This window comes from Thunnus maccoyii, chromosome 12 (assembly GCF_910596095.1).
Source record: "Thunnus maccoyii chromosome 12, fThuMac1.1, whole genome shotgun sequence".
In the NCBI taxonomy this organism is placed as follows: domain Eukaryota; kingdom Metazoa; phylum Chordata; class Actinopteri; order Scombriformes; family Scombridae; genus Thunnus; species Thunnus maccoyii.
Genome location: NC_056544.1, coordinates 10,284,777 through 10,312,615, shown reverse-complemented (window position 1 = coordinate 10,312,615; position 27,839 = coordinate 10,284,777). Strand labels below are relative to the sequence as shown.

General features: G+C 38.7%; 5 protein-coding genes across 9 annotated transcripts; 3 read left to right on the top strand and 2 right to left on the bottom strand.

Moving 5' to 3' along the window:
• The first annotated feature begins 380 nt into the window (after positions 1 to 380).
• Positions 381 to 4,835, top strand: imp3 (IMP U3 small nucleolar ribonucleoprotein 3). Its single transcript, XM_042429333.1, has 7 exons — positions 381 to 610; positions 1,866 to 1,973; positions 2,883 to 2,957; positions 3,065 to 3,144; positions 3,262 to 3,313; positions 3,757 to 3,829; positions 3,985 to 4,835. The coding sequence occupies exons 1-7, from the start codon at positions 474 to 476 to the stop codon at positions 4,009 to 4,011; spliced, it is 552 nt and encodes a 183-aa protein (XP_042285267.1). The 5' UTR covers positions 381 to 473; the 3' UTR covers positions 4,012 to 4,835.
• On the bottom strand, positions 4,744 to 10,969 carry sec22ba (SEC22 homolog B, vesicle trafficking protein a). The gene is made up of 5 exons (XM_042429332.1): positions 10,773 to 10,969; positions 6,430 to 6,539; positions 5,826 to 5,986; positions 5,578 to 5,724; positions 4,744 to 5,357 (listed from the first exon to the last, which is right to left on the bottom strand). Exons 1-5 carry the CDS (start codon positions 10,845 to 10,847, stop codon positions 5,203 to 5,205), a joined length of 648 nt encoding a protein of 215 aa, XP_042285266.1. The 5' UTR covers positions 10,848 to 10,969; the 3' UTR covers positions 4,744 to 5,202.
• Positions 10,970 to 10,980: 11 nt separating this feature from the next.
• On the top strand, positions 10,981 to 17,307 carry zgc:55943 (uncharacterized protein LOC406337 homolog). Of its 2 annotated transcripts, none has more exons than XM_042429335.1 (7): positions 10,981 to 11,069; positions 11,217 to 11,378; positions 12,331 to 12,472; positions 14,259 to 14,338; positions 14,654 to 14,724; positions 14,908 to 14,971; positions 16,294 to 17,307. In XM_042429335.1, exons 3-7 carry the CDS (start codon positions 12,382 to 12,384, stop codon positions 16,330 to 16,332), a joined length of 345 nt encoding a protein of 114 aa, XP_042285269.1. In that variant the 5' UTR covers positions 10,981 to 11,069; positions 11,217 to 11,378; positions 12,331 to 12,381; the 3' UTR covers positions 16,333 to 17,307. The 2 variants fall into 2 exon arrangements, with proteins under 2 accessions (XP_042285269.1, XP_042285268.1); XM_042429334.1 differs by having other exon boundaries at positions 10,999 to 11,113; positions 11,215 to 11,378.
• Positions 17,308 to 18,527: 1,220 nt separating this feature from the next.
• tsen15 (TSEN15 tRNA splicing endonuclease subunit) lies at positions 18,528 to 21,078 on the bottom strand. Its single transcript, XM_042429070.1, has 4 exons — positions 20,868 to 21,078; positions 20,703 to 20,784; positions 19,781 to 19,916; positions 18,528 to 19,670 (listed from the first exon to the last, which is right to left on the bottom strand). The coding sequence occupies exons 1-4, from the start codon at positions 20,940 to 20,942 to the stop codon at positions 19,499 to 19,501; spliced, it is 465 nt and encodes a 154-aa protein (XP_042285004.1). The 5' UTR covers positions 20,943 to 21,078; the 3' UTR covers positions 18,528 to 19,498.
• A 661-nt stretch (positions 21,079 to 21,739) lies between these two features.
• colgalt2a (collagen beta(1-O)galactosyltransferase 2a) lies at positions 21,740 to 26,902 on the top strand. Of its 4 annotated transcripts, none has more exons than XM_042429171.1 (12): positions 21,740 to 22,002; positions 22,392 to 22,502; positions 23,211 to 23,328; positions 23,430 to 23,564; positions 23,662 to 23,866; positions 24,301 to 24,420; positions 24,715 to 24,788; positions 24,889 to 24,995; positions 25,618 to 25,750; positions 25,834 to 25,961; positions 26,066 to 26,272; positions 26,453 to 26,902. In XM_042429171.1, the coding sequence occupies exons 1-12, from the start codon at positions 21,761 to 21,763 to the stop codon at positions 26,667 to 26,669; spliced, it is 1,797 nt and encodes a 598-aa protein (XP_042285105.1). In that variant the 5' UTR covers positions 21,740 to 21,760; the 3' UTR covers positions 26,670 to 26,902. The 4 variants fall into 4 exon arrangements, with proteins under 4 accessions (XP_042285105.1, XP_042285106.1, XP_042285107.1 ...); XM_042429173.1 differs by having other exon boundaries at positions 21,958 to 22,002; positions 22,397 to 22,502; XM_042429172.1 differs by lacking the exon at positions 22,392 to 22,502.
• The last annotated feature ends 937 nt before the right edge of the window (positions 26,903 to 27,839 follow it).

Below are 27,839 nucleotides of genomic sequence, written 5' to 3'. Positions count from 1 at the left end.
GTAAAATTGTGATATAGTGTCTTAGAAAATAAACTATTTCTTTTAATTCTATGGGCATTTTAATAATTATTATTCCTGCACTGAATAACAACATGAATGCCGTAAAATACTTCCTGTCTGGCACAATATCGTGATGATATGCCTGCAAATATCAATTGTACTCGTCTGAGAAATTGTACTATACCTGTATTCTTTAACTATTTTGATAATATATTTTTATTTGGCTAATTAATGATTAATTACAGCATTTTTCCAGTTTTCCAGTTTCCATTTATTTACTCAAACTTGCTCTCTTTAGAAACAGTGGGTCATATGTAGTGTTGGAGTGCGATAGGAGGCGCTGTGGTGAACTCTGATCTGATATTCAGCAAGAAGAACACGTGTTTCCGGTGTTTCCCTCAACCTGCATGTGTGATATCAAAGTGGAGTCAGTTTTGTAAATAAATTGAACTTAACCAGCGAAGGGTATAAAAATGGTTCGTAAATTAAAGCACCATGAGCAGAAGTTGTTGAAGAAGGTGGACTTCATCAACTGGGAGGTGGACAACAACCTACACGAGGTCAAAGTGCTGCGGAGGTTTCACATCGAGAAGAGGGAGGACTACACCAAGTGAGCATCTATGCTGCTAATGTTGGCTGTTACTGTCAGTTTGTGCTTTAGCTGTGTTTTAGACACATAGAGTCAGATTGAAAAACACGTTGAAAGTGTCGGTGAGTTTAAAAAATGACGTTGAAACAGGGAAAATGTTCAATTTCAACACAATTCAAGAGAGCTTTAAAGGCAGGAAACATATGTTTACATTGCCAAAGTAAGTGTGAAATGACAAAAAATATTCATACTATAAGTAAAAGATCTACTAGACCAGTGGTGCTGGACCCCTAAACTGACACAAATTAGACCAGTTAGATCCCCATTTGAAAGGATTTTGTGTAGAGATGCACCGATGTTGATACTGATACTGATATTGATATTGGATATTAGCCCAATACTGAGTCAGATAGCTGGTATCAGATACCATTATTTTAATAAATAACAATTCAATAAATTTATATCTATATATTTTGTTTTAGAAAGTTAGGAAAGCAATGTTTAAGTCAAGCCTGATGTTTCCGTACACATAAAAGAATGATGCCAGTCTTTTCAACACAGTGAGACATAAAGCTCATTGATTAAACACTAGTATCAGTACTCAGTATCAGCTGATACTCAAAGCCAAGGTATCGGGACTGATATCAGACAGGTGCCTCCATAATTTTGTCCCAGGGTCCCCCATCTGATAAATTTCTACTTTTAGATGTTTTATTACAGAAAGTGTATGAAACTCACCAAAACAGTCAAACATTATGTCATTGTATTACTTATGGAAGGAATTATAGTGAAATAGATTATTCCCCTTTTCGCTGGGGACCCCCTGGGACCCTCTCAAGGACCCCTGGGGGTCTCCAGACTTCACTTTGAGAACCACTGTACTAGAATACAGAATGTGTCACATTGCCACATTATAGTCTAATGTATCAATAAGAGTAGGTAAAATTAGCTTAAAATTACAAACAGAAGAATTGTGTGTGTGTGTATATATATACATACTGTGTTAGATAAATTAAATGTAGACATTACAGTTAAAAAAAAAACCTCTCTGCTGATTCTTAGCTAGTTATTTATAAGCTGGATATTGGAGCCTAAAATGCCGTTGTATAGTACGAGCTATGAGTCATACCCAAAATATTGACTGATCATGGTGTGATATTTGCTTTTGTCAAGTTCTACTTATTTTAAAGAAGGTATAGTAGACCAGTGGATAGTATAGAGACAGATATTTGGATAGTGTTTGTGCCAATAGTGTTTTCTTTCTCCAATTTCCCAGATACAACAAGCTGAGTCGTAACATCAGAGATCTGGCCCAGAAAATCAGAGACCTGGACGAGAAAGACGGCTTCAGAGCTCAAAGTTCACACCAACTACTGGAAAAACTGTGAGTGTGACGGTGTGATCCTGTTTGGCAACATTCATGTTGTATTTGTTTACTTCTGTGGTATTGTAGTTTTTAACTGGGGGCCCTGGTTGATCTTGTTTTAAAATCACAACTCATTCTAAACAGTGTTTCAGGTCATTTAAAAATATGAAATAAAATGACACTTGACTACAAAACAAACTTTAGAACATATTTATTGACATCTATTTATTCATACATAATGCCTCTTTGACCCACTCCTTACAGATGGCATTGTAAATTAACTTCAGTGGTAAAGTTTGCAGCCTGGCTGAGAGCACTTAATTTTTCTTGTTTTTTGAAAGAGGAGCTCTAAGACTCTGTCATGAGGTGGCCTGTTCATGCTCAGTAGCATGCACGAGGCCAGATGGTCCCCCTTCAGCCTGTTTCTCAGGTCTGTCTACACCTACAAATAACAAGAATGAGTGTAGTGTGGGAAACTGAGAGAAACCAAACAATCTCTGATTTCAGATATTACTTATTAAATGTCGTACACTGTTCACAGTTGAGAAGTCTGTCTCACAGTTCACACTGGAGATGGGCACTGTGAAGGCAATGGCCGCCAGCTGGCGCAGGTAAGGATAGAGCTGTCCTCATTAAATCCGCAGAAGATGCTTTACTCACGCTGTTGTTTATTTGGTTGTCATGACTTTACCGGTGATTGACATCCTGTCACTGTTGCAGTTGCTCATCCTTAAAGTGTAGAGAGAGCAGGCGACCGTTTGTTTGAGTTCAGTGGAGCGGACAGCTCTGCAGAGTCGTGTAATAGCGACTTCATGACATTTCATAAAGTTCTGAAACAGCGGCTGCAAAAATTTTATGTATATAATGGAAACACTGCTAAACCTCCATTTATATCACACTGATATTTTTATTGTTTCTTCACATTAGTTACAGCATTGGACTCGTCCCAACCAAACAGAATCTGTCCCTCACAGAGAAAGTCACAGCGTCTTCGTTCTGCAGGTAATTTATCCCACAAACATGTCATACAACATGTGTGAACGTCATACACATGAACTCTTCATTAAGTCAGTGGATGCTCACATACATCACCTGTGTGACTCCTGCAGGAGGAGGCTGCCCAGCATCATGCTGAACCTTCGTATGGCTCAGAACCTGAAGACAGCCATCACCTTCATCGAACAAGGACGTATCCTTCATTAATGCATTCATGTCTATGTTTGATTATGACCACAGACCTTCTTGTAATGTGTTTGTGTCTAAGGACACAGTTTGTTTTGCAGTAGTGTCCTTGACTTAGTCTCAGATGTGCGTGTGGGCCCTGAGATTGTCACAGATCCAGCATTTCTAGTCACAAGGTTTGTATCAAACATTTTATGTCTTTCATTTAAACCACTTCATGTGGATCAGGCCCAGTCACACACACACTGTAGGTTCTATAATACAGGACAATAAATTTACAGTAAATATTAGAGCTACAACCATTAGTCGATTAACTGATTCGTCGATTGACTGAAAATTAATCAAACTATTTTGATAATTGATTACTCTTTTTAGTCATTTTTTAAGAATTTGTCAATTCTCTGGTTCCAGCTTCTCAGATGTGAATATTTTCTGGTTTCTTTAGTCTTCTATAATAATAAACTGAGTATCTTTGTGTTGTGGACAAAACAAGACATTTGAGGGCGTGACCTTGGTTGGAAACCGTGATCATCATTTTATATATGAAACGACTGATAGAGAAAATAATCAACAGATTAATTAATAATGGAAATGCATATTTAATCTGTCCTTTTTTCAGAAATATGGAAGATTTTGTTACTTGGGTGGATTCCTCGAAGATCAAACAGCATGTCATGAATTATAATGATGAGGTGAGTAATATTTTAAGTTCTGCTTACATGTATTATCATACTGTTGTAAAAATGCAGTAATTGCAAATGACCATCTGGTATTTGAATCAACCCCATAAAACCTTGGTGTCATTGAGTTGAGCGTCTTTTTTCACTCTTTTGTGTCTCTTTTGCAGAGAGACGACTTTGATCTGGTGGCATAAATCTGTGTCCTGATGTCCATCCATCACTCTGGAGGACAGGACAGGAACAAAGACTCTGATCTTTTCACTATAACATCAATATAAAGAAAAGGAAGGATTCTACAACCCAAGAGTCACCAGTTTGAATCTCCTACGAACTTGGAAATAGTTGCAAGAAAATAAATGTTCTCACCACCATCAAAAACTGAAGTTTCAGTGGAGTAAGGAGGGAAAGACTCTACGTCCAGATTCTCCATCAATCAGTTTAAATTGCAGCAAGTCAGCAGTTAAGATTTTTATTTGTTAAGTTTTAACAAATAACTCAATAGATAATCCTTCGCTGGCTAAGTTCAAGTTAAAATCAAAGCGCCTCTCTGATGCAAACAGAATGTGCAACTGGGATCTACTGACTACTGTTAATTCAATATAATAAAACAAAATCTAATGATACTGCAGCAAGTGAACAATACTGGGCAACAATGGCTGACAGAATAACTCAAACAGTGGTATCATCACCATCATCATTACACACATGGCTGAGCTGAACAGTGTTGTGTAGGTGTGACTGTTCTTTCTCAAGTAGCTCCATGTTGTTCACTCTGGATAACATGTTTGTTGAATGAACATAACTGGCTTCCTTGGATTATTATGTGTGTGTGTAAGACCAGAGAAGTGTTGGTATATGTAAAGAGAGAGACTGTCATCAGTGACATTAACATGTTATGTTTTGCATGCATACTTTTGTAAAATAGATGACAATTTGATAAATATTTAATCTTTTCAATAAGACTTTCTTACAATTCTGTAAACTTTGTGAACAATAAACATTTTTTTTACTCACAGTATTAAGACTTTCATCAGAACTTCTGCATATGTATATAAAGTTTCTCCTTAATGCTGAAACTCTGAAAGAAACCCCTGTTCCACTGTGTAAACATATTCATCTGTAAACCCTGCTCTTAATGTTCCAGTAAACAGAATTATTTGAACTCATCATGAAGCATTTGCTTCCATAACAGACATCCCATTACAGACCTATGGCTCAGTTTATACTGAATATACGTAGCATGACTCTAAGCTGTATCTGTTAACTTCAACATGGACAGATTGTATACGACCCCTTTAAGGCACCGTGGTATATGATGAAAAAAGTAAATGCTTAGTTTTCAAAGAGAAACACCTTCCCCCCCAAAGTCCTTGTGTCAGACTCCATCAGAGCCACCAGAAGCGCACATAGATGATGAGTGTGATGAAGAAGACTGCCACGGCAGCCACCTTGGCATATGTAGAGCGGGTGTTGAGGTACTTGGCATCGCTGCGGTATTTCTTCGACAGAGAGGACAGATTGCTGGCTTTGGTGTCTAAAGCTGAAGGGAAAAAGTACATTTAGTTTTTGAAAATTTGTGCTAACAACACTGACTAAAAAGTGGAAGCAAGAGATTTACAAGGGAGATAAAAGTAACAGGGACACCTTACAATACAATGCAATGCATAACATCACCACAAACTACCTCATAACCATAAGAAGAACAAAAACATAATGAACCAATTTTGTGCTGGTATTTTTCAAAACACGGCTGTACTCACCAGAAAGGGCTTCTCCTCGTTGCAGAACTTCCTCAATATTGGCCACCATGATTCTCTGGACGTCCTGCAGCTCCGTGTTAATACTCCCCAAGTTCCTCCTGGCCCTGCTATCGATGTACGACTTCTTTGTCTTCTGGATGTATGTGTCTAAAACAATGTATGTATATATAGACTTGATCAAGGTTTTCATTCTTTGTGTAGGGGGTTCATAATGTTTCTTGAATGTACTACAAAAAGCTCTGTCTTACCAAACTCGATGAAAGAGTATGGCCTTGTCACTGTAGGGACTCTCCTTCCATATTGCTCATAGAACTCGTTGTGGAGGTCTTCAAGGTACGCAAACGCCATCTTTTTGGGAAATGAAGCCTCACAGAGGGACAGGTAGCAAACACCCTGCGCTATTAAATAGCTAAAAACAAGAAACTGAAATTAAAATCAGTAAAATCGCTGAGGTGCTTGGTAATGTGCAGCGTGTATCAAACGTTGTGATATTTTCCCTTTAAGAAAACACTTTGAACTGGTGGGACGTTGCTCTTCACAAATTAACACAGACTCAACTTGTGCTCATCTCACACTCAAACACTTCAAGGTACAAGAATTGTCACAAATTTATCCTAATATCACCCACATACTTCATCCTACAACCTAACCCACATGTTCTATTATTATCTTGCTTTTGGCAGAACTACTTTGATACTATCTCAAATATACTTTGGATAACTACAGATGTCTCTCCCCATATTGCCATATTTGAGTTTCCAGGAGACTGCAACCCATAAACCCAAAACAACACTTTGGATCCACATACTGTAAATATTTCAGTAAACACTTTGTGTACTGGCGTTAACTTACTGAAAGTTCATTACCCCGGCCTCCAGGGTGCAGCGGTCAGGACTCTGAGCATTCAGTTTCCGGCACAGCTGTTTGGCTTGGCTCTGGTACTGCTGGAGGTCTCTTCCTGACTGACAAAGATAAGCAATGACAGTTAATAAAATGACGTTATCAAGATTAATATCAAAATGACAAATAGTCAATCTGCACAATTCTTGTTGACACTTTAATGTAAAATTCATGCTTATGAAGCTGTAGTAGAGATTTGTATTTAGTTTCTCTGTTGTTTTGACACTTTTCTATTTCTTCCCACATTCCCACTGTGCATCCATCTCAAATTTAAGGGTTACTCACAGATCCACACAGTCAGGAGAATATTTGATATAACTTGTCTCTGAATAATCCTCCTTTTACAAGAATGTGTTTCACTTAGTAAAATCCTTTTGTAGAACAAAATTATGTAATCCACAGGAAGGTAATCCAAAATAATCCAAATTAACAGCCAAAAAGCTGTATCGAGCCAAACTAACAGTAAGAAAACATCCTTCCACTAACTGCTGATTAATCAGCTGACTTCTAGATTACAGTAAAGTACGTAAAGTTTATTTCTAGCGTACATTTAAAACACAGCTAAAGCTGACCAAAGTGCTGTACAAAAGGACGTCAAAATGTCATGTCAAAAAACAAAGGGAAAAGTAAAGAGGGAAACATACCAACGACAACAATAAACAACAAGGGACAAATACAGATTTATAAACATGACAACAGATTGAAAGATTAGTGGGCCAAAAGGCCAGTGAATAAAAAGTGTCTTTAGCCTGGATTTAAAAACAGAGATGAAGGGAGCACATCTGATATTTAACAGCAACTGGATCCACTGTCATGGATCAGCAACTGCAAATGCTCTGTCATCCTTTAGATTTTGACTGTGGGACATAAAAGAGAGATTTGCCATCAGATCTAAGAGACCTACGAGCTGAGTGCCAGTGAAAAATGGGGCCTGACCATTAAGAGCCTTGAAAGCAATCAGCAAGTCTTAAATTGAATTCTAACATGAACATGGAGCCAGTGACGAGAGGCTGGGACTGAGGTGATGTGCTCACACTTTTTAATACCAGTCAGCATCCTTGCAGCTGCATTTTGGACCATTGATAGGTGAGTAAATGAAAACTGGGGAAGGCCTAAATATAAAGAATTGCAATAGTCCAGTCATGATGTAATGAAGTAATGAATTACTTTTTCCATATCATGGAAAGACAGACTTGGCTTGAGTTTGGAAATGGTTCTTAACTGATAGTAACTTTCTTAACAACAGAATTGATTTGTTTGTCAAGACAGAGCTCAGAATAAAAGATAACGCTTAGGTTTTTTTTGCATGTGGTATCTCATATGGGCGAGGTGGCCTAGTTTACTGGTGAGATGGCTTCAGGACTTAGAGGGACCAAAGATAATCACTTCTGTTTTGTTACTGTTTACCTGAAAGTAAATTATTTGCTATCCAGCCTTTAAGGTCCTCGAAACAGACCAGGAGAGACTAGATTTTAGTGGGAGGTACAGCTGTGAATCATCAGCATAGAAGTGACAGGCGATATTTATAGGCTATTAATAATGTTTCCAAGACACTAGGAGGTGCACTTTACCACTTAAGACCTGGTAATAGACCCACAGTTTACTAAACATCAGCAAATAACAGCAAAACATGTACAATTAGTCAACAATTATCATATATCAACAATAATAAAGTATGTTATGATGACTTTGGCTCTTACAGAAGCATTGCAAAGCCTAAAAACTTTACAAATAGTTGACATACTGTACAAACCACACATTACCCAACTATTTATTTGTATCGAGCTATAACTTTGAGTAGCTAACTCCTTTTTTTATTCCAACATTTTTTTATTCCAACATCTCTTTTTCAGTACAAAATACAAACTGTGATACACAGCAGCGATGTTAGAAAAACTGGCTTTATTTAAACAAACAGTTGCTTCTGACCACATTCATTTTGCAAGTCAAACACAAACCATCACAGAAACCTACAGATATCTGGGAGTATTCCTCCATTGACATTTCACTTACTGAAACCACATTCATAATTTAATGACGAAGCTCAATCACAAATTGTATGTTTATAACAAGATCAGGCCGTAACTCACCCATACTGTCTCAGACACATGTCTACACACAATCAGTCTTTCAACAATATCCTACTGTCTCCCAGTTTGGTCTCTCACCACAAGGCAAACCATTGAACCAATAGCAAGATTATACAATAGAGCTTATAGAGTCCATGGCAACCTTCCCCCTTGGACTCACCACTGCACTGCACTTTCACAATCTAATGCCCTGACTTTTCAGAACAGAATAGTATAGCCATTAAATTTTACTTTCAGATCCAGAATAATAACTCCCGTCCTACTTCAAAGACACAACACAAGACAGGAACGCATCACCAGATCAATTTCACAGGGACTTATTCCAGTATCATATTACAAAAACAACTATGGGCAGAGATCATTTTTTCACACACACACACTAGAATGAGATCCCATATTACATTAGAGCAATAACCTCTATTACACACTTCAAACAGGCATATAAACACTATCTGATGGAAGGACACACTTGCAACCAGGGCCGAACAATTAATCGAAATATTATCAAAATTGCAATATGGCCAAGTGCAATATCTAAATTGCAGGAGCTGCAATTTTTTTTACAAATGTAAAAATGTGTCACAACATACCATTATAAATGAAGCACTGTGGTGCTACAAAGATGTCCCAGCCTACAAATCATATTCTCCAGATGTAAGGGTACATGCTTGTTTAGTATAGACCCCAGCAAAAAAAAAAAAAAAAATCACATCATTCTCATTTTCATATTTTTTTCAGTGAAAATGAAATGCAAAAATGATCGTTCCCACGAAAATCGTGACTCATATCACAATATCTGTCAAAATAATCACAGTATGATTGTTTTTGTTCATCATTCATCTCTACTTGCAACCACTGATCCAACTCACATACACCATCTTTATTCCCTCCACTTAAGTCCTCTCCTCTGTAGTGTCTGTGTAGCTGTTTATGTTTTTTTGTTGTTTTGTTTCTGTCTCTATTGTGTGATGTGTTTCTGTCTTCTATTTGCTGCAGAACAGGAACCTGCTGTAAACCAGTTTTAACTGAGTCAGACCAGTTTAAATGTAACACATTTTAACATCTGTAATGTTACTTTTAATCAGAGGTGGAAGAAGTATTCAGAGCCTTTACTGAAGTAAAAGTACCCATACAGTAATGTAAAAATACTCCATTACAAGTAAAAGTCCTGCATGAAAGATTCTACTTAAGTAAAAGTACATAAGTATTAGCAGTAAAATGTGCTTAAAGTGTTAAAGTAAAAGTACTGGTTCTGCAATAACTGATATGTTATTATGTATGACATCATTAGATTATTAATACTGAAGCATCAGTGTTAGAGCAGCATGTTACTGTTGTAGCTCCTGGAGGTGGAGCTAGTTAAAACTACTTTATGTACAGTTAGCTAGTTTAGTCCAGTGGTTCCAAACCTAGGGGTCGCGCCCCTCCAAAGGGTCACCAGATAAATCTGAGGGGTTGTGAGATGATTAATGGGAGAGAAAAGAAGAAAAAACAAAGTTCTGATACACAAATCTGTTTTCAGTTTTTGGAGTTTTTCTCTAATCTTTGATTTTGGTGAAATATTGGATCATTTGAACATTTATTGAAATGAAACCATGTGAGAAGTTTAGAGGGAAAAATCATTATTTGGTGGAGCTGTTAACAACGCATAAACATCTGAAATGTGACCCAACTACACACTGCTTTTAGTAAGACGTCAAAAGCCAAAAACGTTGGAAACCACTGGTTTCATCTTAAACAATGTGTTGTATTTTAAAAGCTTGTTCTATTGTCCATTGTGTCAAATCTTCATCTGAAAAGTAACTAAAGCTGTCAAATAAATGTAGTGGAGTAGGAAGTACAATATTTCCATCTGAAATGTAGTGGAGGGGAAGTATAAAGTAGCATCAAATGGAAATACTCAAGTAAAGTACAAGAACCTCAGAATTCTACTTAAGTACAGAACTTATGTGAATGTACTTAGTTACTTTCCACCACTGCTTTTAATCTTTTCGTGTATAATAATAATAATAATAAATGAAATGCTTCATGGATCATGAAGTCATATGCCGAGTTCACTAGTGTAACACAAATAATCAACCTAATGTTTTATGAGTCCTATATGTTTGCGGATAAACTAGCTGTAATTAAACGTCACAATAATTGAATGGAGTTTGGCGTGACGTCGTTAATGATATGAAGGTAACCCAGCTTTCATTCATTTACCTGGTCATCCTCCTGTATGGAGGCCGCGAGCGGAAGTCCGTCCGCTACACGAGCGATCATCGTCAGTAAAATCATACTGATCAGGTCAATATTCAGCTGCGGAGAAACTGAGCTTCAAACACTGGATGTTTTCCTGTCAACTTTGATGATGCAGAAGTAAATGAGCTGGACGGAAGTTCTCGGTGCGTCGGTGAATTAGTTCCGAGTGGCAACTGGTAAAAATGCAACTTCGTTCGCAGTGAATTTTCCGTCACATAAAAGGAGAGGATGCCTCTGAAAAATCGTATGGAAAAAGAAGTGGGGATTTTTTTCTGTGTGTTTGTTTTGAACTGAAAATAAACGTAATTTCTGGACTTTTTTCAATTTTCGAAAAACGTATTCCTACTGCTTGACTCGCTTCTTTATTTTCTAATTAATCGGCGCAATTTGATCACTTTAACAGAGTCTATGAGGCCATGAGATCCAGCTGGCAGACGGACTGACTGCATCACTGCTGATGCCTGTATGAGCTGAGAGGTGCAGATGCGGTCTGTCTGGGTGCTGTGTCTGGAGTAAAACCTCTCTGAACCGGAGGAAGGAGTCCTGAACCATGGATAAACCAGAAAGGTAATGTTGCCCCATGGCTGTAGCATTTATTCTGCAGTCTAGTATTTTTTTGGTGATATCGTCTCGGCGTTGCCCGCTGGCCGCGGAATGGCTGCTCTTTTCGCATCTTTTGTTATTATTTGTATAAGGCACCTTGATCATTACTCCCTCCCTCCGATGAAATGAGACGATGGGTGAAATTTTGCAGCTTTAGCGGGAATGCATTTTCTTCTCTCCTGTTTCTTATATGCTTGCACATAATTGCACGGAATATCTTAGTGATGCTGCGTTTATGGGCTGCAGAAACGTACAAATGAAAAGCTAGTGATGAGGAGGAGGAGCAGCTGACTCTGCAGCTGGACTCAGCTGAGCGATCAGTGCCTTTAGGATCAAACATATGGAGATCAATCAGCCTAATGCGAAACACTCGAGTCATTTTGGTCTAACATACTGTTGTGTTATCAGTGTTGCTGCGGGTCTTACAGGCCGATGTAACGGCGGGGATGGGAGCAACACAGTTTAATCCTCTGAGCGCCACAGAAAACCCCCATTCACTAATAAAACGACCCGGCGGCTTGGCACAGTGGCATCCTGACAGACTGAAAGGCCTCATTGTTGCGGTGCAGCTGGCACTGCCGCGCTCACGTTTCTGATTTTCGCAGACGTTTTTATTGTCTTTCCAAGAGTAGATTGTGTGTTTTAAATCGAGGGCGGGGTGCTTCACGACTAATTGATAATGAAGAATTAGTGGTTCTCAAGCTGGAGTCCAGGGGATTTCCTCCACTGTGTCCAGGGAGTCCCTTTCCAAATATCCTTTCCTTCAAGAGGCTGAGCCCCTCTGGAAATGATTATTAGAGGAACAGTCATGCTCTTCAGATGGTTTCCCTGATAAAACCTTAATCACGAGGCTTGTCTGTGTACTGAGGCTTTTGTCACTGAGTCTCATACACCTGCCCTCTGCTCCCATCATCAGGTGCGCCTGTAATGCTCAGGGGTGAGGAGGAGAGCAGCTGAGGAGGAGGAGATGGGCTGCACCTCTGCCAAGCAGGTGTCTGCTGTGCCCAACAGTGAGGAGGGCCAGAGCAAAGCCTACAGCAACGGGGACCTCCTCTCTGGTCAGTCTGTTCACATACACTGATTAGTATTAACTCTTTTTCTCGTGCATCTCTTTGCTCAAGTGGAAATGTAGCTACTTTTCTATTATCTTTGCTTCAAATGTAGGGTTAAACTGGCCTTTTAATGTATTAGATACTGACAATCAGCCATATATAGCTATATACATATAGCCTTAATTTGTTAAAGAGGTTTGAAATTTGTCATCAGTAATGAAAAGTGCTGGGATGAACCTTTGAAGACTTGAGCCTTGAAGCTCTCTGATCCTGATGGAGCTCTTAATTAGTGCTTTATTAACAGCAGGTGTGCATGAAAGGTCAAACAGTTACAGCTGTGAGCTATCACCATTTGTCTCGGGCTGCAACTAACAATTACTTTGGTAACAGTTTATTTTAAATGCCTCTATTTAGCATTTATAAGTAATATGCAAACATTTAATAAATGGTTTATAACACACTGCAGATATAAGTTAATGTATTTGTCAACAACTGTAACTCCTCCTGCAGGCACCCTTAAGTGAAGGCTGCTGTAAAAACAGATAATGAATGACAATAAAACATAGTTGTAATATATGTTACATATATAAAATATATTAAGAGGAGAAGTTATTAATCTGCTTATAACTACATTATAGTATGTCATAAAGCATTTATTAAACATTCCTATGCTAAATAGGGGGGCTTAAAGTAAAGTTTTACCATTATATTCAATGTCATTATTATTTTGCAGATAATTTTTGTTATGAATTGATTAATGATTTGGTTTATTAAATGAGCCCAGGGTGACATCTTCACATTTCTTGTTTTGTCTAACCAACAGTCCAAAACCTAAAGTGATTGAACATAAAATAATATTATAATACATTAATATAAAACAGAGAAAAGCAACAAATTCTCACCCTTGAGAAGATGAAACCAGTAAATGTTTGATTTTTTTTCATTGCTTGAAATGTGACTCAAAATTGTTGCTAATTAATTTTCTGTCTGTTATTGTGTGTTTGTCTAATCAATCAGTCGATTTATCGACCAAAATCAGTTCAGCTGTTCATGCAAATACTTTCATATTTAAATATAGTATATAAACAAAAAAGCACAACTCTTCTACGAGCGAGCATGAGTCACTGCTGAGACATTGACACATATTTTCAAGCAATTTTGAAATATAAAAATAATGTGTTTTGTTTTAAAGTTTTTCATAAAGCTCTCAGATGCTGATAGAACTTTAATTAGTGTTTTATTAAAGGCAGCTGTGTATGAAAGGTCAAACTATTATATCTTTAGAGGATGTCACCATCTATAAGACCAATATTGTTTATTACAACACTAATCTTATATCTATTATATGAGATATTATAGGTATACACCACACAGTATTAATCTGATTTGTTACAATTGTGACCAATAGACCATCATTGCTATGCGTCATATCTGTATTTTTAATTTCATCCTTTATAAATGCGTTGGAGTGAGTTAGAGGAGGGGGTCTGTGCATGTGTAAGAGAAAAGATGGAGAGGCAGAGAGGAGAGGAGAATCAAGCTGACAGCTCATGTGTTTTGCCGCTTGCCAACCATTGTTAAGAGAGGATCTAGTCTGGAGCGTGAGAATTCAAGCACATAATTACTTTGCCAAGTACTGAACTGTGAGAACTATTAACCCGGAGGATTGTGCCGATCAGAGCGGCTGTGAGTGGGTCATCCTCTGTGTGCTTGCCACCGGGGCTCTGCTGTTGAGTATTAATAAGGGGAGATGTGCTCCTTTCTGCCTCTCTGTCTCCCCACTCTGTCACAGATGAGTACAAGATGAAAGGAGTGGAGAAAGTCAAGTACATCAGCGGAGATGAGGGAGGAGTGGATGGCCAGGACAGCACCGTGCGTGATCTTATTCACTATATTCTACTTTTTTTGTCTCTAATGGAGCAGTTTACTGAATGTTATGTCTATGTATTTGTCTGTTAATAGCAATTTTTTAAACAAAAGAAGTCATGACAAGTGTAATAAATTAATATAGAAAGCTATGCTCAATATATCATGGGTTTAAAATGATAAGACACCACCAGCACCTCTTATTTACTTGTGTATCTCATGCTGTGTTTTCCATTCTGCTGTATAATGGAACATAAGCAAACTATTTGATCAGATGGTTGATTGTGTATATATTTGTATGTTTTGTTGGATGTCCCACAGGAGAAAAGTGCTCTACTTGGTAAAGGTCAACACATGGATGAAACAGGATCAAATGGAAACGGAAAGATACTGTAAGTGTCTCTTTTTGCTATTACGAACATGTTTGTTTTATTTGTCATGTATCAGTAGTCTGTTCTTTTCGGTCTTCATTGAAACTCTATTTCATGTCCCCAGCTAGACCCTCGCAACATCATAAATGATTCATTTTCTTTTGTACTGTAGATCTCTAACCTGATGTACTGTTCTGTTTTCAGGAGCATCCACTCATCAGAGAGTCAGCAAGAATTCTTCAGGATGTTGGATGAGAAGATTGAAAAGGTAGAGAGTGACAGCCCTTCAACGGGGACATCACATTTTGTGTTTTTTTTGTAAAAAGCCCACACTAAATGACATAATGGAAGTTAATCCTATCACTGCAGCAAATCTGCAGCAAGTGGGGACACAGCAGATGACATCAAAATACCATAAAAACAGCCTCAATCTGTCACGTCCAGTGCATTTCACCAGTGTGGTTATTTGATGAAAACATGTTTCAGTAGTGGTGCAGTGTGACTAGATCTAGTCAAAGAAAACATTTTTAAAAATTAAATCAAATTTAAAATTAACTGAACAGTTTCAACATATCTTGTAGCTGCATCGCAATCTAGTCTTTTGAGGCTACTGAAGGTGAAAAACAAAGATCGGTAAGGATCGGTATCCAGGCGGATCAGAGCATATTTACAGGATCAGTATTGGCAAAAATAGAGCAGATCAAATGCCAGTTCTTTCATCTACTGTGTTTTGTCCTCCTCAGCCTGCTTGTGCGACAGTGCTGCTCTCCCTTACAACAGTTCACAGTGCAGCGTTTCATTCTTGTGTGCAAGTGATTGTTGTTTATCCTTGTTTAGCCTTAATTGACAACCCCTTTAAATTTGATAATTGGCTGCTTTTCTCTGTTTTATGTCTTTGTAAATTGAATAACTTTTGGGTTTTGGCCTGTTGTTGCGATTTGAAAACTTAAGCTAAAGAGTTCACTTTAGTCTCTGGGAAATTGTGACATTTTCACTATACATTCCCTGAGCACTTTATTGTTATTATTATCATTATTATTATACACCTATACAATCTAATGCAATCCAATACAACAGCTCTGCCATAAATTCTACTTTTACGAAGCTTATACATTTTCAGTTTTTGTTGCCAGAAAGGTGATAATTCTACTTTATGTTTATTATTGACGTCATAGTGGGTGGTGACCTGGAGTGCATTATATTGAAGTGTTTCTAATATTTTGCCCCCCTCATATATGTTAATGAGGCAAAAACAAACAAAATTAGTTACTGAAGGTTTTGTTTTACACATTTAAAATGTATTTCTTATGTAAAGCATAACAAGGAACACAGATAATTGGGCTGCACATTAATATGATCATTTTACTTGTAATTTCATATTGTGATATGTGTATATATATATATATATATATATATATACACACACACAACAGTGTCAGAAAAATACATACATAATTTTATTGGTTTCAAAAATATCGTCTATCCCTATTATCCAGTGAGTTAATCCAGGGTAACTAGGAAAAAATGCACCGTCAACTAATAGTAAACATAAATGTAACGCACATTAACATGTCACTGTTTTGTACACAGGGCCGAGACTACTGCTCAGAGGAGGAAGATCTGACATAGCACTGTGGTCGTGTATCCATCAGTCCCAGTATGAGAGGAACTGTCACTGCAGTGTTATGGATGGACCGTACCATGTTATACCATATCTAAAGGGGACCCTGTCTTGTTTTTGACCGTCCCGTGTATGAAACACACCCGACAAGAATGGATTACCAACTTGAATCAAGCACCTTTTTGCCCTCCTGCCCACAACTCAATTCCTGCTTGTCTGATCAACCCCTGAGGAACGATGACAACCAAAATCAATGATGGTTCAGTTTTCATGGTTCTCCAGGGGGAGAGAACAATATTTAGGTTTACATACCTGATGAAGCCATTACACGATGACAGAGATTTTGAGGAACTTTTCTTTCCCTGCTTGGATAACTCCTGAAAGGTCAATATATACACAGCTGTCACTGAGACTTCCTGTAGACATTTGAAACACTCAGGCTGTTGCAAATGTACATTTCCAGCAGCGGAAGCAACCAGTGCTCTTGTGGACACTGACTCATAGTGAAAATAATCTCTCTATCTGCATCATTTTGAATATTTCGTCCTTGAATGCCTCCCTGAAAAGTCAACAGGTTGGAAACTTCCTGCATTCCAAGACACAGTATGAACCTCTTTTCTACAATATGTTGGCCAGTACGGTGTGTTCGTCTGTCCATGTCTGTTTCTGTTATGATGTAGAGTATTTATGTTAAATAAGGCTCAGGGTTGAAGTGTTGTAATCTTTGTCTCATGTAGTCAAGTCCTTCCTCTCATTAAGACACTATTGCACCATTATAAAGTCACATACACACACTCACACAGCAGGGTCACTGAAGCCCCCTGCAGTATCTGTTCCTTGTTAACCCCACGGGGGAGACACTGCAAAGTCACATTATTAGTCTGATTCAGTATTTCGCTCACCAGTGTTATGTTTTGTCGTGTTCAGTTTCTATGTTGAATTTTTGTTTTTCTAGAAAAATAAAAAGTGTTTTCGGTAATTTATCCCCACAGCTGGCAGTAGTGTGTTGGTTTAAATAAAGCTGGCAGTCAACAAAACAACCTGCCAGATGAATCATTTTGTCAACAATGTACTTGTTGTAGATAAATACCACATCACTGTGTTAAGAAATGGTCATAGTCTAAACATGGTGCAACATATAATACAAACATACATCCCCACAATGCACTGGACAAAACACTGAAGTGTTGCACATGTGGGTGATAAGATGATTAGTGGTGAGCTTTAAATGCAGTCAGGATTAGAGCTGCAACAATTAGTCGATTAATCGATTAGTTGCCAACTATTAAATGAATCGCCAGCTATTTTGATAATCGATTCATCGTTTTGAGTCATTTCTTAAAAAGAACATTTCCAAATTTTCAAATGTGAATATTTTTTGGTTTCTTTAATCTTCTGTGACAGTAAACTGAGTTTTGGACTGTTGGTCAGGACAAAACTAAACATTTGAAATTGTCACCTTGGGCTTTGGGAAACAGTGATTGACATTTTTCAACATTTTATGGACCAAAGAACTAATCAATTAATCGAGGAAATATTCAACAGATTAATCGCTAATGAAAATAATCTGTAGTTGCAGCCCTAATTGAGACCTAGAGACCAATGATACATTCTTATATCAAGCAGTTTAAGCTCATCAGAGATATTAGTACTGACTTATAGGTTAGTGATAAATATGAAGAAGTTGCAGAACAGAAATGCCAAAGACACAAAGATTTGAGGTCATTTAGAGTGTCACCATTACATAGTTTGTCCACCAGACATCACTGGTGAGTTTACTTTCCAATTGTTACGTTAAATGTCCCGCTCAATACGTAGCTAACTGGTCACATAGCATCCCAGCTGAACAAGGACTTTATTAAAATAAATAAGTATTGATGGCCTAATGAAGTTTTGTGTACAAGCTAAACCAAAAATTAAACAAACTCAAAACCCAGCTAGTAGCTACTACTAGCTTAGTCAATAGCAACACAAAGTTAGCTAACTTAACACATACATATGAACACACAAATTCATTAAATGTACCTTGTTGCCACTTTTGACCGAAGATAAACTCAAACTATTCTCTCCCTGTTCAACCTTGTAAAGCTATTGCTAATCTCTGTGAGTTACCGCACTGTTTACTTTTCAGGAGTCCTGTGCTGCCTTTTCCTTTTGAAACTGTTAAGAAATAAAGAAATAAAAGGCAATTCACAAAATATGATTAAGAACACAAAATTTACCTTTATTTGGCAAAATAACTCAGAGTAATTTATGTGTATGGCAGTAATTTACATCAAAATGTTTGTGTTATGTGTTTATGATAAAAACAAATATCCGCTTACAATTAATATATATTTTTTAATCATTAACAATCAATATCTGTATCAGCCTAAAACATCCAGTATTGGACAGGCTCTACATGTAATGTTAATGTTTTGTGGAAGTAATCAGGTCCTATTTGAAGGTTACTGGGGAGTCATGTGACCACATATGGTGAAGGATGGAGTGAACACATCCCTAATTATATTGAAGGAGCAGCTAGTCAACATTGTAGTGTGGATACAATACAACAAATCTCCCAAACACAAGGGTTTTGGCAGCACATGTTCTGTCAAAGTTACCAAGTGGTTTCTCTGAAAATGAACTAAATTAATGTTTCCCTGCCTGTGGTCAAACCTTCTAAAGGGGCTGCAAAAAAATAACAACACAACACAAAATGATGTTGATTTCCATAACTCTCTATAATCTAGACTTTTTCTTGTGAATTATTGGATCATTTGACCTCTTCACCTAATGTAAAAATAGTCTTATATAAATAACTCCTTGTTTGGTCTGCTAACCATAGACAAATACAACCAGTGATGATGGGTCACAGGTAGACAATGCTTCATTTTAAGTAGTCACAAGCCAGAAAGGTTTGAAACCAGTCAGCGACACCTCACTGGTTGGATGTAGCCCGTTGTTTCTGACTGAGAGGGAATCACAGGCAGGCTGGGCCTCACAACCACATACAGGATCCCAGAAGGGCACCGTGGATAGGTCCATTTGCACCTGCTGCCATGTCATCAGCACACCTCTTATTTTAGCAGCAGCTTGCACAGAGTGAAAGACAGACAGACCGGCTACAGCTCATCCTTTTCTTCCCCTCGATAGTTCACCAACTGCACCGAGGTTCCTTCTTCTGCCAGACGCTCAGTGCTGCTGTCGTCTCTTCCTGTGCTGCCGGCGTCCCACATCTTGGAAGGGGCCTGCAGGTGGGTCCGGTGTCACCAACCCATCAGTCATCCTCTGGTAGACCAGAGTGGAGTCTGACGCCACCGCGCACAACAGCATAGGACATCCTCTGTCTAGCACATGTCGTATACTGCACAGCAGAGAGGAGGGCAACAGCGGTAAGATGGAGATATGCAGGAAAATTACTTGTGATGGTGAAAAAAAGAGGTAAGTGTGTGAGTCGGTCCTGTGTCTTATCACCTTCTGTGGCTCAGAGATTGGTGAGCAGGCAGTGGGAGAACTGTGTGGATGGGCGATCCTTCCTTCTCCCTCCCCTCCAGCAAAACAACCTCAAGTTCAGAACTCTTGACACAAGAGACATCTTTCCACCGTCGCACTGCGGAGAACAAGAAACACAGTGTAAGTGTGTCAGTGGCAGTCAGTCTACAGCAGCGTAGATCTACTTTAAAGCTGTAGTGGATCCTCCAAAGATTATAGCAGGAATGTGATGCTTTGTTGACTTTTTTCTGATTGGCTTATTATTGCACAATTCTCCCCAGTGCTTGACACAAATCAAGGGATTACTGGTAAGTATAGTATGTAATTTATGTTATTGATAAGTCATAATCTTAAATACTTATTAGTTGAATTTTAAAGGGTTAAATACCATCTGTGATAATCTGTCAAAAAATCAAATTTTACATTTGTGTATTTATAAAAAGGTATCAATGTTGTTATCTCTTAATTAGAATTTGGATTTTCATAGTGTGACTAAAGAGCTTCAGTTTTTTTTATACATTTTGTCACTTGTACTGACTCATCGTGTGAATTTGAAGGAGTAGATGAGATGTCACTTTTATGTCTCAAACAGCAGATTTCATCACTTTTTGAATTTTCTGGGCATTAAGGAGTTTTAATGACCAAAGGAGGAATTTAATTACACACAATTTACACATGTTGGGCTTTAAAGGCTGGTTTGTATCACTTTTTATCCACATGATCATATAAAATAAATGAATTTACTAAAGCAGCATTTCTCTGCAGAATTTATTAAGAGCGGTGAAGGCTTCAAAGTAGCATTTGAATCATTATGCTGGGATATATCATTTTATAGAAAATACAACTTTTGAGTTGAACGAATGAATGAAAATAAATGTGAATAACATGATCTTGTCAAACTCACCCTCAGTCAGATCCATGTACACAAGGAAAGCTGCATGGACTTGAGCACTGTCCCCAACCTCCAGATTCTTCATTTGCTGATACTAAAACAAAAGAAAAACACTAGTTACAGTTTGATGCATCAGCAGACCTCAAGACTGCATAACCGAGCTCCTCTATCACTGACCGCCGGATGCTGCAGGATCCAGTTTGGAGGTGCAGGTTTCTCTGACAGATCCGCTCTGTCCGACGCTTCATACATTTCAATTATTCAACGTGTCAGCAGGATAAATACAGACTCATTCAGCACAGTCTCGACTCTGGACATCCTGCTGCTGTCACGGCATGCGAGGGCTGTGTTTTCAGGTTTGCCGGCGTGCTACAATGTAAATTGTCCGGGTGGAAAATTGGTAGTGGTTCTTGTGTTCCGTGAAGCCTGTCAGGCAGGCCCATGAGACGCCTTAAAGACTGCACTCAGGGGGTAAAGCCCAAAATCCACACAATTAATGAAAATAATTCGTTTTAGTCATTCATACTTATTTTATTCCATTCCTATAATTAGTGATACCTACATCTAATGACTGTATAAACACGTCAAAAGCAAACTGGAAAATATATATTAATTAAGCGTAATTAGTCATGGTTATTTATAAATACATGAAAAATTTTATACAATATTATACTTTGAAGTTCAACTTTTATCAAGTCAACATGGGCAGGAAGTCCTTAAAGCACTTAAAAAATCCTAATATGAACATCTACATTTTCATGACAACTGGGCAAATTTCATCTGCTGACGACGACCATGTGATCTGAGTGAAAGATCCAGAATAGCAACTAAATGAGGTCACCTTGAGGTCAGATAGGTAAGTCAACAATAGGCATTAATGTGTGAACTTTTCAAATATCTGTACAAGGTACTGAGTCAGTCAGTCTGTGTGTGACTGTGTGTGTGTGTGTGTGTGTGTTAGCGTGTGTGTGTGAGTCTACCTCTCTCTGTCTCTCTCTCTCTCTCTCTCTCTCCTCTCTCAGTTGCACTGGTGTGAGGTTACAGAGACATCAAGGTTCCCTGCTGGAAATATGTCTCTTGGATTTGTGGGATTCAGATTAACAGTTGTGATTTTAGCAGGAGAGCTCTTCCTGCACACCAGCACAGAGGAGCCACCAGCTGATCATCTGCACCATCCAGCCAAGCACAAGTCTTCTCTGCTCAAGCCCACCGTGCTCATCACCATCCTTGCACGCAACGTGCAACACAGCCTGCCATACTTCTTGGGATGCATTGACAGACTGGACTATCCAAAAGACCGAATTTCCATCTGGTAACATCTAATTTATTCAATAAATTGATAATTTATTTAGATGTGTTAATATTTCTGGGAATATATATACTCAAGTTATAAACTATAGAAACTAATTTTCTGTGAGTATATGCTGCTGATTTCATTTATAGATCCAACACTAAACTAAGAAAAGTATTGATTAATAGGATTAAAATATGAACAAATGTTTTTAACAGCACTGGGTCAAATGTCATTCTTTACATTCTGCACACTATTCATTAGCAAACAAGCCATTCTCAGACAAGTGAGAAAACTAGGCTACACCAGAAGAAAGAAAGAAAGAAAGAAAGAAAGAAAGAAAGAAAGAAAGACAGAAAGAAAGAAAGAATTGGGTCTTATGTGTTAAGTAATGCTCCTTGTGATCTCAGGGCAGCCTCTGACCACAGTGAGGACAACAGCACAGCCATGCTTCAGGAGTGGCTCAGAGGAGTTCAGCACTTGTACCACTCGGTGGAGTGGAGACCCATGGAGCAACCAAGGTGAACCACTGCTTTAAAATAAATTGATACAGGAATTTTCCATCTTTAGGGGTTACAAATTGGGTTACATTGGGTCAAGCCTGGGCCTTGAGGTCACACTGTAATTCTTAAGCAGGAAGGAGGCGTTCTCTCTTCTCCTTGAGACTCCAGCTGTCTGTGATGTTTTGGGGAAGCAGAGGCCTCTCTGATAAAGGGTAAATCAGCATTGCCATGGTCACCAAGGTCGGAGGAGGCTTTCCTAGACAACACAGATAGGTGGATTTTTAGATTCTATTGACACAGTCAGACATTCAAACCAAAATGTGCTGACAGTGACCTGAACACGGGTAAAATGCAGTTCCTTGTTTAGAAACTAGTGAACTAATTAGACTAATTTTTCATATTGTAGGCCGATCTGCTGAGTTTAAGACTAAGACTCAGACCTTCAGGGGCAGAACAGAAAGAGACAGCATCTGAGTTGCAGATGACTTCGATGTTCACTATTTCAGTTCTCCTTGATCAAGTACTTCAATAAACTTTTTCAGCTTTAAGACATCAAAGGCTCGTGTCCACTTTTCTCCACTGAGGTGCTGACCATCGCTCAAAATATCCACAACAGCTTCATTTAACATCCACCATCCTGACACTGTTTAAGACTAGACTTAATTGAGTGGTAGTTAATCTGATAAAAAAGTAAAAACTGATTCTGTTTGTCCCTCTTTCTTTCAGTTCCTATGCAGATGAGGAGGGTCCGAAGCACTGGCCTGAGTCTCGGGTCATTCATGTGATGAAGTTAAAGCAGGCAGCACTCAGAGCTGCCAGACGACTTTGGGCTGACTATATATTGGTGAGATATCTATAAGCATCCACAATCCTAGTGCATTATATGACATGCTTCTATAGGAAACATGATGAATTTGATGTTTATGTCTCGTCTTTGTCCTTCAGTTTGTAGACAGTGACAACTTGCTGACAAACCGTCAGGTGCTGACTGACATGATAGCAGAGAATCTGACGATTGTGGCGCCCATGTTGGAATCAAGAAGCCTCTATTCCAACTTCTGGTGTGGCGTAACTCCTCAGGTACCACTTGAAACAGAACACAGTGGAGTGCATGAGCAGAGTATTCAGTGGAAACTGTGGGAAACTGATTGTTCTTGCTCTTCCAACACCCACACAGGGCTACTACAGACGAACACCAGAATATATTCCCATTCGCAAATGGAAGTTGAAGGGTTGCTTTGCAGTTCCCATGGTGCACTCTACCTACCTGCTGGACCTGAGGCGCACAACGAGCCAGGATTTGGCCTGTCATCCTCCCCACACCCAATACCCCTACGATATCGATGACATCATGGCCTTTGCTTTCTCTGCACAGCAAGCAGGTCAGACACACTACAGCTATGTGTTTTTTTAAGTGGCAACCCACACAATCCTTTTCTTATCCTCATGTGCAGGTAAGTTATTAATGTTAGGATTAAACTCAAACACACTCATAAAGCATTTCAATTTGTAACAAGTATACAAATACGTCACACATCTTCAAGATAAGTAATGGTTTCTAAACTATATCAAATGTGGTGTGGTTAAGTTTTCTTTTAAAAACATCACTATAGAACATAGTGGGCAATATATCCACTTAATCCTCAGAGTGAATGCACATATAAAGATGAACTTTTTATTATTTTATTATCACTGATCCCCTTATTAATGTCATAGTAAATTCACTGTATAACAAGTAGACTATGCTGTGTGTGTCATTTTCATGTGATTCCATATGGTATAAAAGAATGAGCACTGAGATCTGATTCATCTGCAGGGGTTCAGATGTACGTGTGCAACAGGGACCATTATGGATATTTACCAGTGCCGCTCAAACAGCATCAGACCCTGGAGGAAGAAGAGGAGAGTTTTGCCCACACACTGACTGAGGCACTGAGTAAGCACTACACAACAGGGTGATTTTCCGGCTCTCTATCTTCAATCTTTGCTCATGATTTCCTCCGCTTGTCTGTGTGAGCATATTTGGTTTCTTTCGCTCTCACAGTCCTGACAGATGTCTCACTCCTCTGTTAAAGCCCACTGCCTCTCATTTCACTTGCTCCCCTTCTTATTTCAAAATTTACACACAGGTTACTGTAGATGCTGAACTGATCTAAGAAATTCTGTTGAAATTAAAAGAGTGTGCTCGAAAAGGTAGATTTACTGTACTTCATGTGAACTTTCTTTGCAGTTTTCTACACCATGGAGCCTTCACAGTATGTGCACATTACACCTAAAGAACCAGGAAAGATAGGATTTGATGAGGTACTGATGCCTTTTTAATAACTGAGAAAATATTTTCCAGCTTGTTAGTGCTGTTTATGAGAATTAGATTTGATTCAACAGACATTTCCTCCACTTCTAGATCTTTCTGATCAATCTGAAGCGAAGAGCAGACCGAAGAGAGAGGATGCTGAGCTCTCTGGCCATCCTCGGCATCAACATCACACTGACAGAGGCGGTGGATGGCAAGTATGACATAACAGTAACAGTTCTCAAGCATTCAGAAGTGAAAGCACTAATACCACTGTGTTTCAATAGTTCATTACAAGTAAAACTCCTGTGAAAAGTAAAAGTATTAAAGAGTTACCAGCAAAAAGTATCAAAAGTAGTCATATTATTCAGAATGATCCATATAAGACTGTCTTATCTGTATTATGTTATTAGATTATATCATTACTGATACATATGTATAATTGATTAATATATAATCAGTGTTATAGCTGTTACTATAATACTATAAACTATAAACTAATAACTATAGACATGTGCATTAGATATGATTTAGATGGAGTGAGTAAACATTTAAAGTAGCATAAAGTGGAAATACCCAGGTAGAGTACAAGGACATCAAAATTATACATGACTATATTTTCTTAGTTTCTTTCCATCACTCTCATTATGCCCCACCTATGTGATAAAATACCTGTTATTACCAATCTGGATGCAAGGATTTATTAATAGCCTGTATTGAGAAACATTTTTAATGGGGTGTTTTGCATTACTGCTTAGGAAATGAGAAACAAGGCCTTTACAGTCAGTTTGAATGTCTTGCAGCTGACTGTAATTATGAGCAAATATATTTTGCTTGCAGAGCCTTGAACTCCTCTCAGCTGCAGGCCATGGGTATCGACATGCTGCCTGGTTACAAAGACCCCTATTCAGACCGTGTGCTGACTAGAGGGGAGATTGGCTGCTTTCTCAGCCACTACAACATCTGGAAACAGGTACAGCCTTTATCTGTGCAACAGTGCAATGATGCATGTGTGGCAGTACGGAGAGGTCATGGCTGTTATGTATCGCCCTCTAGGTGGTGCAGCAGGAACTGCAGCAGGTGCTTGTGCTGGAGGATGATGTGAGATTTGAGCCCAGATTTTGCAGCCGGCTAGTGGCCATCATGGAAAATGTGCAGAGAGTGGGACTTGACTGGGACCTTATGTAAGTGAATTTGAAAATTTTGCTCATTTTGGATTTTGGACCGAAAGTTTGGTTTTTACTCTAAGTATCTCAGATTTGTTACTCATATATCTGTGTCCCTGAAGTTATGTTGGCCGTAAGCGGCTGCAGGTGAAGGAGCCAGAGCACTGGGTGAAGGGAGTCAGTGACCTCGTGCACCCAGGCTACTCCTACTGGACTTTGGGTTATGTGCTGTCCCTGCAGGGGGCCAAGAAGCTCCTGCATGCGAAACCCCTCAACAAAATGCTGCCTGTTGATGAGTTCCTACCCATCATGTTCGACAAGCACCCCAAGTGAGTCCCAGCAGCAAACTTACTTGTGTTGTCAGATGGACTGGGTGCTACTAAAACAGTTTTAAATGCTTAGTTTGGCTCACTTACTGCATATACATGTTATGCCCTTTGTACTAAGTCTCAATTGTCTAAACTCTTGTTGCTGTTCATTATTTTCTGATAACCTGCCTGTCCCTTCAGAGACGACTACATGCAGTATTTCGAGCAGAGGAACCTGAGAGCATTTTCAGTGGAGCCTCTGCTGCTCTTCCCCACACACTACACCGGCGAGCCCGGCTACTTCAGTGACACAGAGACGTCAACTATCTGGGACGATGAGGCTGTGGAAACAGACTGGGATAGAAGTCGTGCTAAACACCAGCATGAGCAGGAGACGGGAGACAGCAAGCTCAAATAGTGGCATCGGCATTTAGCAGCGGCACTTCCAGTGGCAGGCTCACCTGCCATTGTTTGTGTGTGTGTGCATTTTGTGTTGCTTGTGTAACACATTTGTATAACATACTATGTGCTACCCTGTAAATATTATGATAGCACACATTATTCTTAGTTGCATTTACAGGTTCCACATTTAATGATGTTTGTTTTTCATTGTCTTTTTATAATATATAATATATATCTGTGTATCTTACATACAAGCATATCAACAATCTTTTATATATATATATATATATATATATGATGTTTTGAAAGCATGTTGTTGTATTGTATTTATTGGGACCATGTACAGTGTTAAAAGTAAATGTTACCATTTGATGTACTGTACCAGAGTTAGCTTATAGCTAATTTTCATCTGCAGTCCCTTAGGCAATACGAATTGACATTACGTTACCAATTTAGTGCTTCTTAGTATTGGCCTAAGTACAGTTAACAAGCACCTGCAGCCTGGAACCACTTGCAGACAGAGTTACAGCCAGATGAGCTGATCCTGATTAGGGCATTTAAAAATGTAGTGAAGGGTTAAAAGGCAAATTCAATTGGAATTTGTATTTGCTTCCTTATCTAGATCCGTTTCCTCCTGTCAGTCTTTTTAGGCCTATGATTCTATGAGTTGCTACTGTATGTTTTGTTTTGTGTGTTTTAATTGTCTTTTTGTATGTTGTTTGAAACACTGCATTGCTGCTATCTTGGCCAGGGCTCACTTGAAAAAGAGATCTTGTAATCTCAACGGGTTTCACCTGGTTAAATAAAGGTTTAATTTTTAAAAAACAACAACTAAAACTTCGTTTTATAGCCTACTTGGTTTACACTCAGCCTGGCTTGGAAAGAATGACCACCATCCTTTCGCTAACAGTACTCTCCCCACCTTCACTGTGTTACAGTTATTACAGGTCTATCATGCTCTTTTTGGCTCGGGTTTGCAGATTGAAGACAGTTGGCTAGCTGTTTATGCATATCCTGTCCTGTCCATGTCCTCTCCATGATCAAATCACTTTTGTGTTGGGCTATGGACAGTGGACACCTCTTTTTGATGGGGTTGTATCCATTACCAGCATTGTGACAAATGCTGATTTATTTACAATACCTACTTCTTCAGGTAATTCTAAACTTTAAGTGGTAGGGGAGGGGT